Source organism: Stegodyphus dumicola, chromosome X1, assembly GCF_044657685.1.
Source record: "Stegodyphus dumicola isolate Sdum_Otavi_A_Nest chromosome X1, ASM4465768v1".
Lineage (NCBI taxonomy): Eukaryota > Metazoa > Arthropoda > Arachnida > Araneae > Eresidae > Stegodyphus > Stegodyphus dumicola.
The window spans coordinates 214284876-214300823 of record NC_140780.1 but is presented as its reverse complement, the minus strand read 5'-3'; the positions used below and the strand labels follow the sequence as shown (position 1 = coordinate 214300823).

At 30.8% G+C, this 15948-nt stretch overlaps 1 protein-coding gene across 1 annotated transcript in view; it reads left to right on the top strand.

The window, feature by feature from the left end:
• LOC118182610 (uncharacterized) overlaps window positions 1–12560 on the top strand; it is an 88680-nt gene extending 76120 nt beyond the window's left edge. Inside the window, exons 6-7 of the mRNA XM_035351984.2 lie at window positions 7775–7855; window positions 11095–12560. Coding sequence (XP_035207875.1) covers window positions 7775–7855; window positions 11095–11298 — 285 coding nt within the window. The 3' untranslated portion in view covers window positions 11299–12560. The remainder of the gene's footprint in view (window positions 1–7774; window positions 7856–11094) is intronic.
• Window positions 12561–15948: the final 3388 nt, after the last annotated feature.

Here is a 15948-nt window from a genome sequence, read left to right as displayed (position 1 = left end):
TGCCTGAATGTGGCAAAGCAATTTTGGCTACCTGTGTAAGAAGATAGATACATTTATGGAAGACTTTTCTAAGAGAAACTGTCATGTATTCACATTACATATAGAGAAAACCATGAAAATGCCCATGTAGCCAGCCCTTTCGCAGAAATTCAAATGCCAATCAAACTATAGTGTTCAGCAACTTTACTGTTCAGCTGCTGTTGGGCACATCTGGGTGGAAAAATATTAAATGAATAGGAAAATGGAAAATTCAAACCAAAGTAAGTATTATACAAAATTACAATTGGAAGTTTTCAACAGTATAAGGGTTTCAAAAAAGTATTAGATATTTCAAGGTTAATTTGTTTTGTCAGTAATAAAGATTAAACATACAGATCCTTGATGTAAGATCTGGTTTCAATTTAAATATATAATCATATTATAAAATTTAAAATAGTAATGCAAAATGAATGATTTTAAGTTACAAGAATCAGTCTTTTACCCAATTATAATTAAACTGAACTTTTAATAGACAGCTGCTATGAAACGATATTTCGCCCCCATGCTCAGAATAGTAATTTCATCATTTTTTAATGTAACACCAGTGACAAATCTAATATTGGTATATTCTGCTAGCACATAGTATATGCTTTTTCTCTTTATCTGCATTGTAAAGCTTTATTAATATCAAAATTGCATTTCTAATTTTTGAGTAATAGAAATATCACTTGTCCTAGTGTATCTAATGTACTTTACTTCAGTAATGTTGTCACTGGTTTGGCCACCTTTAAACTTGTCACATTTCTTGAAATAGATTTGTCTCACAACTAGCTTAGCATTTATATTTTCAGTACTTAATCTAGATTTAGGCATTGTTCGCATATCTTTTTATGGCAGAAAATATTCTTTTAGTGGTACAATACTTTACAGGATTACAGAAGTCTTGAAAATCTCGGCATCTTTTTCCCATTTCAGCAAAAATATCTACTTATCTGTGTGGACAGGAATGTTCTGTTTATTCTATGCATTCAGCTGCTTCAGGATTACAGCTTACATAAGGGATCCACAAATTTACCATATGAATTTCCTTTGTTTCAATGGGTTTGATGAGTACTCAATGGCAGCCAGTAGTAAAACCAATACAACGTGTTGCACTGGGCAGCAAAACTTTTACGATGATGCACCTTGAAAAATTGACAAGCAGTTTACATTTTTTCTATGCTCTATCCATTACTTGTATCTCTTAATTATTTAATGAAATAAAGAGCCAGCAATTCCTATTGCAATTGGCATTTTTAATACATTCAAACTACCCAGAATTTTCACTTACCTGAGATTCAGTATTTCTTGAGCTTTTCAGATAATTTTTACTGTATCTGCAAAATCAAAGCCAGGAAGAGAGAAAGTCCTGCCCTAATTCCAACTACATGATCATGAGAATATGAATTGCTGATATTCAGATTTGATTACTCTAGACTAGTGTTGAAGTTTCAATATTTCCTTTGTGCTGAAAACCGGCAATCATCTTCCCCATACAAAAAAAAAAAAAAAAAAAAAAAAATTGTCTTCCATTGGCCTAGTATCCTATCTCCATATCAGCTTGCTGTTTTGTCAGATTAGAGTTGGTAAACATGTCATTCTTCAAATAATGTTATATTAGATAAACTGAAAAAGTATTCTGATATCAGAACAATATGGATTTCAGTGGAACTATTTGCCTGCAACGTACCAAGTGACTGAGATCATTTCTCAAGGCCTGCAAAGCAAACTGCCTGCCAGCACTACATTTTCTAATGTTGCAAAGCCCTTTTATTGAGTCTGGATGGAGAGCTTCGTATACAAATTTGTAACCTGGAGGTTCTCAGATTACATCACAAACATCATTTCTTCTAACTTTTTTCAGATAAATACTTTGTCATTCATGTGGACAACTGATTCTCAACTTAGTGACCTCTTCTGACCGGTGTCTCACATGGGTCCTCTCTGGGCTTTATTCTTTAGAATATTTGCACAATCCTATCACTTCAGTCACATAGGACACAACACTGGTTATGTACACAGATAAAACTGCAATTCTGATTCAAAGTTCAACTCCTGGCTAAGTTAAGACCTTTCTAGATGAGGAGACAAAGTTGCTGAGTGATGCATTAAAGTCTCCTTTGCAGATGTATCACATGACAGCTTCTCGTCTGCACTGGAAGATTTTTGTATCCAAGTTGCTCAGAGTTACCAAGCCAATCAGAACAGTCAGAGCAAATAACCTGATTTGTATCCAATAGGAGACTTCTATTTGTCTCACTGTAAACGTGATAAATTTGCAGTTTCAAAACCTTTATTTTTCTGAAATTTATTTAAAAAAAAGGCTATAATAATATGAATAATAATGATAAACAGAAAGCTTAATAACAGACAGAAAGTAACATATATTAAAAATGCAAAGTACGAAAAATAAATAAAAATTTTTATTTTTCATATATATTTATCAACACTATAAATAGCTTAGAAATCTAGTATTTATATTTACATAATTAACATAAAATTACTATGTAAAGGATTCATTGATATAAAATTTTATTTATAATAAGATCTTTCTTAGTTACAGAAACAATAAAGTATTTATTTTGAGTGGAAAATTCAGAAAATAAATCAGTTGGATTCGAATTTGCAATTTACTGGTTCATGATAATTTCAACAGTTTGGTAAATGCACTAAGCGATCGATCTAGTTAGACTTAGTCCAAAAATGGAAAAATCATCAACAGTAGAAAATCAGTATCAAATGAGAATAGGCGATAAATTAAGCTTTTCTCATTTGTTAGACTTCTCAGAACATAAGAATATGCAGTACAAAGTCCGTAATCCGGACGTCCATCATCCGGAATGACCTATAATCCGGACCTCAAAGCCACAAACTTACACATGCACGTAATGCGCTTACGCATGCGCGTAAAGCATTTATGCATGCGCTTTTAATGCACGTGCCTGCTATGCATGCGCATAAAGCGTTTACCCATGCGCCCTTCCGATAGTGAAGAAAGTGACAGAGACGTTATTGAAAACGAAAAAATTTTGATTGATGAGTTAGTCGGTATTCTCGACACAGCAATTACAGGACTTGAACAGTAGAACTTTGTAACTGAAAGAGAAATTATGTCTGTTTATAGAATTAAAGAGAAAGTATTAGCACAAAAAATGAAGCAACTTAAACAACTTACATTGAAAGAAATGTTTAATAAAGTAAACAAATATTAAGCTTTTTTTTTTTTGGTAAATTTTGATACCCTTTAGATCATAATTGCTCTTTATTTCATAAATTATGGTTTCATATTTTTAATTGTATAATTTCTGCATGCCATCTTACCAGATGTAAATTGATGATCTATAATCCGGAAAAACCCCTAATTCAGAATCGCCAAAGTCCCGCAATTACGGATTTTGTACTGTAGTAATCTTTTAAGTGGGGAGTTTAAAATTGAGGTAAAAAATTATGCCGCTGTGTAGCTTACAATAGCAAATCATTCATGTCAGCATGAAAACATATTCTATTTGTGAAGAAATCAATCTGAAATTATGATATCTAAAACATATTGCACTATAAATTAAATTTGTTGAAATAATAACAAATCTCCAAATGATTCAAACCATATGTAATTCACTAAGCTAAACACTAAGACTAGCTGCCATTACTTTTTGAACACATGATATCATATACAATTTAATTGGCTTTGGTCAAATATGTCTCTGGTGACAATATATCCTATCATGCACAATAATCACAAATGCCGGTCCAGGTCCACAGACATATCTGACGCTCCAAAGATATGTTTCCCTGTGTAGAGCAATTGATGTAGGTGCTGCAGACCTCCACAGATACTTATTCAAAGAACATGTCTCCCATGGAGGGGGGCCTTTAGATATGCATTACAAATAAATATGCTTTCATTAGATACTTGGTTCCAATCCTAGAAAATACAGATAAATGTGGAAAACTTAGAAATCGGAAATTCTAGATTAATCTGAAAAATATAGCTCTTTTCACTGAAAAGGTCAGTGTGTATGAAAATGAATGGGTTATCATGTGCAACTCATCTATTTCCTGGACCAAACAAGTCAATTAAATGGGAATTTTATTTGATTAGCACCTGACTTGGAAGCCTCACATTGCATTTAAACAAACTAAATTCCAAACTCATAAACTACACTCACCTCTTTAATTGTTTAGAACAGATTTCTATCTGTAGAGCACAAATTGTGTATCCATATTGTATTCCATTATCACCTATGCTTGTCCCATCTGGGACAATGTTTGTGAAAAGAACTGCAATGCTTTCAAGTTGGTCAAAACACTGTTTTTAAGTTAAGCCATTAATTACGGATGATTCATAAGAAATGAAGCAATCCATATAGAGCTCAATGTGAAATCCATGTGCACCTTTATACCAAAATTAACAAAAATATTCTTTAACACAATTCTGCATATTGGAAATACTACAATTCCATCAATGAGTTATAACAGCAGTTTTAATACTCCTGGCCATTTGATTGCATATCACAGATACTTGCTTCTTCAGTTTCCAATTACTTTTACAGCTTCTAATCAGTGACCAGCAACTAGTCATATGGTTGAAACATTTCATACACCTCAAGTATTATTCAGACAGTGAGTTAGCTATTATGATTGTCATAGTCATGAGGTGTAAAAACTATTATTACCTTCATTCACTCCTCTGGAACAGGGTATAATTTGTAGCCAGCTAGGTAAGGTAAATTTTATCATTCCTTTGAGGAGTTACCCATCTTATCTATATTCACAGTACAATAGAAATTCACAGTGCGATATTATCACTACTGGTATAGTGCATCTGCATGGGGATCTTGACTTAAATTGTCAGATGACATTTTATGATATTAGAACTTTTCATATCAAGGTTAAAGCAGGGTGTTACCAAAGCATTGATTCATCCATATGGGTTTGTAATAAATTGAATGCACACAGGTCCAATGATAGGTTGATAAAATTTATTTTTCTAAAAGAAACACTTAACAGTTTTGGAACTTTTCACAGATATAGTCATACAGCTCTTCATGTATCAATCAGTAGTTGCACTTCAGACTACTAAGAATAATAAAGACAATGCAATGCAAAGTGCATCTTAAAGGTGAAGCTCACACAGATTTCTCAATACTTTAAACTTATGCTGAACTAAACAGCTAATGATTACTCACAACTGCTACTGAGAGCAGATAGTTTTCGCCCGACCGCCGAGATAGTTCTAATAGTTTCTGCTTCTTGAAACAAAGTAGACAGATGTCTTGTTTTGCACCCGCTAAGTCTTTCTGCACTGATGAGCGAAAAATCAAGCTTAGGTGCAAAAGAAAGGTATTTCAGAGGGAGAAAGAGGGCAATTTTGTATTTCAGAGGAGAGTAAAAAGAACTTCGTACATTTTGTACGAGTTCGAAAGGCCATCACAAAAAGATGCGACAAAATAAAATCAAAATAAAAGGCCCAAATAAATTAATAAAAAAAAGGCCTATAAAAAGAAAAGGAAAAGAAGTATAAAATTTCCTAAAATATGATTGTATCCATGAGTATAGACAAAAGGGAAGGACACTGCATTCATTTGCAAAAATTAGTGTCTTAAGAAGCAAACTTAAGACACTAATTTTTGCAAATGAATGCAGTGTCCTAACTAAGTCCAAACTAAGTAAAAAAAAAAGGTAAGTCCTTACATGGCAATGTGTTTGCCTTTATCTTGAGACCTAGCTACAAAAGACACGTAACATCCCAAAGAAGTACATATTATTTATTAACTAAAGTAACATTAACTATTACCGTTCCCAAAAAATTCATATATATTTCAGAAGAATAGCGTTTGCCAAAATTATAAATCCATACACAGTGTGCGAGCACATCAGTAAAAATAAATAAATAAATTATAGAGTTTATTTTTTAATATTAATTAAATATTTTATCAATTAAATATAATATTTATTTATTAATTTAACTATCGTAATTTATTATAGTACTGGTTAAACAAATTCAGGCACACTGTATTTATATTTGCTCATAATTCTAAGTTTCAGAACTGAAAAAGGTCCGGGGGACTGTAGTTACAAACATCATAATGTAATACATTCATCGATACTCAAGATCCTCCATTTTCCCTCTCAAGAAATTTCTAAGCAAGAAAGGGGGACCTCCGAAGGGTAGTGACTGCAGATAAAATTGTGGCGTTTCTATGGAATAATTACACACACAGGAAAAAAAAAAAACACATTACTTAAAGTAATTACTAACTATGGTATAATGGCAGAATCTTACGAAAATAATAAATAAAGATATTTAAAGGCACTTCAGTGATACAAAATTTGCTTTTCTTTAGAGAAAAGAAAGGATACTTATCTGAATATTCTGTGTCAGGGTTTGTTTTTGTTTACTCGTGTAGAGATGATCAGTGAAGAAGATAAGAGTTTCCATCTTCAGTTTGACTGATGAGATATTGCAAAGGAAATGTGCAATAAACTTTTTTAGACAATTGAAAACATTTACTGAAACTTATATTAAAAAATTTTGGAGCTATGCAAAAATGCTGTCTCCATCCTCTGTGATTGCAGTGCCAGCCTCCTGCAGGTACTAGTAGCCTGCTTCTTCAAATTACTGGAAGGCATATGATGGCTGACACAGAACATCAATTACAATATCCAGGGACCAAACCAAATGTCGCCAAATTTAGCGCCAAAAATTAGTCACCAAAAAAGTTGCCAACTTGGCAATATCTTGCCAAATGATCAAAATAGCCATTTACTCAATGTAAATAGACTTTCCCCTGTATCCTTACTTTTCTATCCTAGCATCGTCTTGTAATGCATTGTAAAATCATTGTAATGCATTGTAAAATTGTCTCTCTGGGTTTTCATGTTATACAGAAAAATACAGTTTACATATAACTGCACTAAAATCACATATCTATGTAAAAATTCGTAACAGTATTGTACACAGAGGCATCAGCAGCTCTTCTTACCTGTTTTTCACAGTATTTTTGATGGAACTACCAGGAATTTACATTGCATACAACTTCCTTGGTGATCATTTGCTGGTCTTTGCAAATGATTCCTTTATTGGTATTGAACTTAATTTCTTTAATCAACACTGAAAACCACTAGAAATGAGGTGACTGTTACAGACACTTCTCATCATTTGTACATGTTTTATTTAAATATGTCATGACTCTTAGTAGTGGTTATATTTAATGAACCCAGAACTGGAGAGTTGCTCTTAACCTCCATATATTTAAACTGATAGTGGGTTATTGAACATGCCTGAACTGAACATTAAACTGATAGTGGGTTATTGCATGAATGAACTAGTGAAGCATCTTAATGATGTACCACTGTGTGACTGAAAGTACAAGTGTTTGCACACATACAGGGAAATTTTAAAGTGGTTTTTATTTTGACTGTATGATATCAATCTCACTGTTTTAAGACTGCTCCTCTCAAAAATGTATATTATTTAGACTTTAAATGAATTCATTTTATTCTCTTCATTTTTAGCTTGATTCTAATGAGATTTTTAGCATTCATGAGAATGCAGTAATTTTTAAATGTTATATATGAATTTCTTTTTTCATTTTGTGGTATAGTTTTTGATTTTTTTAGAATTGAAAAAATGTGCAAGATTTATTTTCTTCTAGGCGTGTTTTTTACATTTTGGAAAGGCACTGAATAATTTGCTGTTGTAAAATTATCATCTTTCAGATTCTATTAATTTAACAACTGTATTTTTTAACTCCAGGTTTTCATGTGGCTTATTGTCATGTCAAATTATCAAGAGCTAGCAGATATTACAAGATTAGAAGATATGGCTAAGTTAAAGGTATGTAGTTTCACTTGAATTTTCACACCTTCTGCAAGTTCTTTTTCTGTGAGCAGTACTTCTGTAAGGTCAAAATCCCTTGCAGGACTATTTTTGTAACTTTTAAACCATAAACTTTATATTATGATTTCTCTGGATATTAAAAAAATATCTGTCGATTGTAACTTGATGTTACTTTAAATTTGTGCAAAGTTTTCTGGATTCATTGTCAGCTAAGAATTATTAATAATATTTGGCTGTTTGGTTTTCTTTACCACAACAACGGAAATTAAACTTAAAAGTAACAGAAAATGAAAATGTTTTTTTTACTTCACTTCTGTGTTTGATTATGGAACATTATAAGTTTAATTTATAAAAGTGTTAAGTTAGTGTTCATTAATGTAAGGACACTAATACCTTATTCTCATTTCATGGCTAAGAATTTTTGTTTTGGTTTATTCCCCAAATTTTGTTTTTTATATATTTTATCAATAAAGTACTGAAACATTAGATATAACTTTCTTTAATTTTCTATCTGCTACTTTTGTTGTGGATGTGACTATGGAATAAAGTATTCATTTAATAAGTAACATGTTTTAACATTTCATGGTCATGCACATGATATATCCCCGTTTAACTGTGGATAGATTGTAGTGGCACAAATGTTTCGGCATTCAAATCCAAAAGTTCTTTTGAGCTTGTAGAAAGAAAAGACAGACTGTTCAAAATTTCATCAAAAAGTGTTTGTCTAAAATAGTTTACTATAAAAGAAATCAATGAAATAATGAATTTGAGGGGGGAGAGAATTTAATGAATTAATGAATTTGAGTGAAGATTTATATATTAATTTCTTATAAATTGTAATGCATTGTAAAATTGTAATGCAAATGTGTGATGCATCAGTAATCTTAATTTTCCTCCTTATAAAAGAGTAAATTTCAGTAACGTAAAATCATAAAGAAATTAATTTTCTTTTTGTTTATGCCAATATTGCAGTGCTGAGTGCCATTTTTTCTGTGATGTTAAATTCTTATTTTGATAACATTTTTTCCTAGTTGATAAGGTATATCTTAACATTGGATGTGATGCTATTTGTTAAATTTGTTTTAGCTGTAAAGTTGGTATTTTTATTTGCCCTTTTCAGATATGTTTAATAACTTTAAAAACTGAAAATGTGTTGCTCTTTATTTTCTTTTCCTTCCTGTTACTAACATTATAAGATCAAAAAGTGTCAAACATACTGTGCAATTAAAAAAAAATAATGAATACCTTTCTGAATAATTAATACTTGTGATAAATTTTTATTACATAAACAAGCAAGGTGCAAAGTATGTATTATAAACTTTATCCGCTAAAGTCTGTACCTGGCCCTTGTTTTCACTACATGGTTATAGATATGTACTTCTGGTTACAGAAAGTGTTGAATGATGCAAATATATATGTTTTTGCATTTTAAATTTAAGAAAATAAATTTCTAAAAATTGTGAAAACTCTTTATACATTCTCCAGGTGTACATTCCCCCTCTTTATACATTCCAAAACAAATATACATTTTGGAAAATTGTATATTCGTTATGAAAAAATAAAATGCAAAAAGTATATGACTCATACAACAAAATTGACCGAGATATTTCATTTTAAAGTTTGAAATCATATTTAGGGGCCATACACAAATAAAAAAAGGAGAATGCTTGCATTTATATTTTAACTAAAAATACAGTTTAGAAAAGGTTCTTGATGCTAATTGTGAAAAGATTGATTGAAATGTATTGAAATTGATACATTTGAGCAATTGTGTATCAGATTGATACGTACATTTGATCAGTTGTGTATTCAGATTGATACGTACATTTGATCAGTTGTGTATTCAGATTGATACACAGTTGATGGAAATGTATGCAGTTTATCTTGTGAAATATTAATCAATATAATTTTTTTTCAAAAATGAAATTTTATTTACTGAAACTTATAGAATTTGTGTTCTAGAAAACGCTGGCTTCAGTATTTCACCATAAAATTGTTTTCATAGATTAAAAATGAAGAAATATTTCTGTTTTAATGAACTTTTTTATGAATCTAAGAGAATAAAAGTTATGAATATTGAGATATAGATACTCGATAATATTATGTATTACAAAGGAATGTGGTTAAATGGCATTTAAGGGGGAGATGAGCTTGAATTTTTGTAATTTATTTAGCAACTGACTTTTCAAAGCAAGTGGAAAATGGCATCAAATATACAAATTGAAATTAAATATCTCGGAAAAAGATATCTCACATTCTTTTTTAGAAGTGTGTATGTTACATATACTACATGTGCGCCAAAATGTATATACAATTTCTAATAATCACTTTATTTAATGCATCCTAAATACCTATAAATTTGAAAATGCAAATCAGGTGGAAAGACAATATAGGAGAAAGTTAATAGATCCACATATGCAAATTACGACCACTTGAATTAGAGATAAGTTTGAAGCAGATGGAATTGTTCAAAATATCCATGAAAATTTTCTGGAAAAGCATGAACATCAGCAAGCCACACAAAGCTAGAAAAGTTCATGGATATGTACTCTCAGAAGTGAAGAAAATATGTGAGGCAAGCAAGTCATCAGATGGGAATCTGAAAATCACATGTCCATACATTTTCAAATCCTGTCATTAGAAAAGTTACATTCCAAGAATATTTCATACTGTCAGCGAAGATAATTTGGTCTGGAGAGTGCAGTTTTGGAAGTAGTATTTGGCATGATGTGCCATGAAGATGCACATTTTCCAAGAAGGAATAGTTAAAGCAGTTAGGCTACATTTAAAAACAGTCATTCACAATATTACTCATTTCTGTATTTTAAATTTCGAAAGTAAAGAGTATATTAATAAACAAGAACTTTATCATAATTCAAATCATATATACATTTTTGGGGTTTTCTTCATATGTATTTCTTCAGTTTTGTTGGTGCAGTATACTGTGTATTCTGAAATGTGCATAAATATTTCCACATGAAAACTAGGCAAATTTATTTGTAAAATAAATGTTAATATAATGCAATGAACAAATTTTAATACTGTGCTCCCTATTTATTTATTTATTAAAGCTTTAAATATTTTATTCATTGTCATTTTCACTCGCTGTATAATTTTAGGTTAATTTTAAAAATAAATTTAATATTTTATTATTTTATAGACTTTATATTAGACACATCATAAGTCAAATAGTAATTAATACATGTTTTGTATGTTTTAATTTTACTGAACTATAGATGGGTACAATGAGCAGCTTGAATCAGTCCCATTCCTTGTCAAGACATTCTGTAGACTCTGTGAAACAGCAATCATTTTCAAGACATTCTGAAGACTCTGTAAAGCAGCAGTCATTTTCAAGGCATTCTGAAGACTCTACAAAGCCACAATCCAACACCAGATCTGCTACACCAAAAAGTTCTACCTCTACCTATTCTGCGTAATATATATATGTATGTATTTTCATATGACAGACATATCTTTCATTATTTCTGCACGTTTTATGAGAAGTTGATTGTTAGGTGGGTGGTATCTTTATTTAATTTTAAATTTTTAATTCAGTTTATGATCGTGTTTTGACTGCTTTATAGCAGTTGATGGTTATGAGCATTTAGTTACAGACTAGACATATAGGTGTTGTATTATTTTTAGATTAATATAATGTTTTATTTCCTGTATCCTTCTGAGTTGTTATGACTTCACAATGTTTTGAGTTGTGCCTTTACAATGCAAGTGCCTTCAGAAATTTGTTTAATATTTATTTACAAAATACATTTTAAGCCTCACTTTTGTATGGTTGAGATGTACTATTTTAACATTTCATTTGTTGTTGAAAGTGTTTATTGTAAGGAGTATTTCTCAACTGTTTATAACATTTGCATTTATATACATAAAGGGATATCAAACATAGCATCCGTCCATTTACATCTGTTCATAGTCAAAGAGTTTAAAGCATTCTGTTGCTTTGTTGATATTAGTCTGTTTAAAGGTGTTGCATTATGTTTTAAAATATATGCTGAGCTGCATTTTATTACTGAAGTTGATTTTATTTACATAGTGTAGTAACTTGTAGATTTATATACATTTTAGTTGTTACTTTTCATTCCTGTTTAGTTTCTCATTTTAACTTGTTTAAATATTTTCATAGTATTTCATCTTTTGTTTTCATTTTTTGTTGAACTTTATTTTAGAGTATATATGTGTGTTGTACAGTTGACTTTGGTATCACTTTGTGAAGGAAGTGCTTTTTTTTTTTTTTTTTTTTTTTTTTTTTTTTTTTTTAAATTTTCATATTGCATAGCTTCTAATGAGGATTTTTATGCAACAACTTTCTTTCTCCATGCATAGTTTTGATTTACTGCATGAATGCATTTCATTTATGTGATAAATGGTCTTTATTTTAGGATATTTTTATGCCATATTGAATTCCTTTTTAAGCTTCATTCCTTAATAAAATTTTATAAATTTTAATCACCTGTACTTTATTGATTTTTTGTTTTGAAAGAGAATTAACATAAGAATAAAAATTCTGTGTGCAATATGTGTACATAGATTTAAAAAAAAAAAGGTAAGGGTTTTATTTGTGTTAAGTTGCTTACTGTATACTAAGCACAAAATGTATACATTTCTGTTATTGATTCTTTGTGTATACATTATTTGGACGATTTTTCATTTCTTAATAAACTATGCAGAAATATAAACAGTTTGTGGTTGGTTTGTTGTTGAGTCCATATTTCATGAGAGAATGGTTGTGAAAGCTGCAAGGATGTTGGACTTCTACTTACATCCCAGTTTTTAGGGGGAACGCGAAGTTTTCCCTCCCCCCTACTACTAAACCACACAAGAGGACCTTGCCATATATTTAATTTAGAGTTCCAGTGCCTCAAAGACACTATACATTTACGTACATCCATGCTTTCTCCGAGTTTTGAACCCAGGCCTTGGGTCAAAGAGTCAGAGTCACTAACCACTATTCCACCTGGGCAGCAACAAGTTGTTATTTGATGTATTTAAATATGCAGTGTAAGTCAAGTTCAAAGATTTTTATGAATTAATGAAATTTTTCAATAGAGTTGCATTTAAGGAGTGTTTTATTCTAATTTATGTAATTTCCATAGGTTTCAAATTTTTTTATGTGTAAAAGAATTTTTCCTGAAAACGTCGTTTTTAAATTATTGAGTTGTCTGGAAATTGATTTGTTTTCTCATTAAGCAGTTTTTATAGAAGCAATTGTAATCAGTAATGTGTTGATCATTTTGTTTAATAGCCTTTTGCGATCTTCTAGGCTATTTCACGATTTTATTTTTCAAAAAACAGAAAAATATTCCTAGAATGATTTAATGTTATTTGAAATGAAGATTTTTACTGGACAAAAAATTTGTAGAGTATGAAAGAGCAATTGTTTGATAGTGCAGTTTCAGGGTTAGATAGTGGAAGTGGTAATACATGCCAACCAAGATTCAGTAGCTCCAATAATTACACAGTACCTTTACTATTAAACAATTGTGGATGTTTCTAATGCAAAATATATTTGTTTTATCAGTTAGTTATAGTACACATTGGAATTTCTTGTTTCTTCCTTGGTAAAAGCCCAAAATAACCAATTCCCTTATAATCACTCTAAACTTATAACATTACTTTTATTGATGACCATTTAACTTTTATTAATTTTTAAGCTAGCTCAGACATGGACCATAAACTTCTACATTTAATTTACTGTGAACAATTTTTTATTTTGATAATTAAGTCTTCTTTAAATGATCATTAGCTGTTATTTTGGATGAATATAGAATTTCAGCAAGCTGACTATTGCATAATCAGGTTCAGTCAGTGCTTTTAATTTGTCATAATCAATATCACTTTGTCTATCAGAGTATGGAAGAACTTGAACTCTAAAACCACCAGAACGAAACACTGCAAAATATTGTGGCATGTGCATTCTGTTGGTGCATCATTCTGTTGGTTTCATAGCACAGACCTTTTTGTGATGTCTGCAGTAAAATGTGATGAAAGTGCACCTGTAATGTTTATATAGGCATTTTTATAATAAATACATATGTAAGCCTTACAGGTGCTATAATGCTTTCGGTTAAAAACAATTTCAAATAATGTTAAATGCATCTAAATGGTGCTAAAACTGTCTTACAGGAAAAAAAAAAATTAGTTTCTAGACAAATCAATACATATCTGCCCTGTTTATTTTGCTCTTCAGAATTATCCTTTTCATTGGCCATCATCCTTCTAATCTGATAATTTATAATTTCTCAAATGAGAAGGTTTTTTTCCCTTCATAACAAACTATGCAAATGAACTAGTTTTTGGATACCTGAGTATTTCATATATTTAAACTGAAGTGCAGAAAACTATCAGCCAAATATTTAGTAAGGGATCTGGAAAATAAATAACTACAATATTTAATTTCAGTGTTCATGTTGATAAAAGTTTGTCTAAGATTCTAAATATGAAGAGTACCTGTAATTGCTTTAAAAAATTGGACATACATCTACATACATAAGTTGCTATCAAATGTCTACTATCACAGAAAAATCAAGAAGATACTGTCTGTTCTGGCAGCTTAGAATTCTATTGGTTCTTTGAAAAACCATAGAACAGCCTGAATCATTATCATATATGTATAGCATTTTGTTCCCTCTAAAATGCTCCTTCTGAGGGCCAAAAGTGTTGAAATCTTTTACAGTTGTTCAGGACTACAAGGCACATATGGCAGTACATTCCATTGATTTTATAAAAAAGTAGTATGAAGTATTTATAGTCTTCCTCTTTCAAGAAATTCACATACACAGTACTTTTGAGGTCCCAAAATATCATTGCCATGATTTTACTATATATAACTTCTTGGGTGAATAATGTGTTAGACATACATGTTTCCATGCTTCCAACATTTTCTTTCTTTCAGGCATGTAGTATAGTTAATACAACAATAATTTATCTTTCATAATGATATGCAGCAGAAAATCATTTTCATAGTCATACCAACTGTGAATTCTCGACAAATCTGAACTATTGCCAAAGCCTGTGCAACCAACTGATATGTCAGAAATTAACAGCGGCGAAGACTACACCAGATGACGACAGCATAGCACTGGCCCTTCCTGTTTCTGTGGTAAAAATGAAGTTGTTTTTGCATCCACTGACAAAATGATAATATCCATAGAATTCTCTTGCTTCTACCTGTAGTTGATTGAAACTTTGTGGACAGTAACTGTCCAAGAATTCAAAATTATCTGTTGATGGAGTCACAGCTTTCATGAAAATGTTTACAGTATTTAAATACTGACAGATGTTTTCAGTCTGTTCACCAAACACACAATATTCAATGAAAAATTTCAGCACCAGAAATTTCTTGGTGATATGCTATTCCTATGTAAAGATTTCAGTGGTCTGGCAGCATTTTGAGCAACACTGAATGGGAAAACATCTAATTATTTGTTAATTCCAGCTTCAGATATAATACATCTGCATATTATGTAGTTCACATTGGCATAGTTACTTAATTAAAGTTATTGAGTTTCAATAACTTTAGTAAGAGATGGCCCCCGAATGTGCTTTGTTGTATTCACTTGAATAAAAAAATAAAAACTTGTGTGTTTGGGTTTATCAGGGTAATATCAGGGCATTTGTATATTTGCTGGATGTCCTCTTGCAACATTTTCATAGTGCCAGATCTAATGTTTAAGTGCCACAAATCAGGAATACTTTTAGACAAGAACACAGTGTGGGATCCAAAACGTCATATTTATCTTTTTCTATCAATCCATCAAAAAGAAATAAGCAAAGATGTCTTGAATGCATACATTTTCTATATATGGTTTTAAAAAAATTAATGAGTCTCAGTTTCTTACAATGAGGTAAAATTTTGTCTACTGAGGCTCTAATATACTGTTTTTCACATTAGATACAAACAGACAAACAGATAATATTTTGTGTGGTGCAGGAGTTCTCCCTTGCTGAGCTCTTTTTATTTGCATAAAAAATAGTACAGCCTACTTGTATTCTTATCAGTTATCACCTTTACCCATAGATTAGCGGAGAGGTTTTATTCTGATATATATTTATAATTTAGATTATGGAGT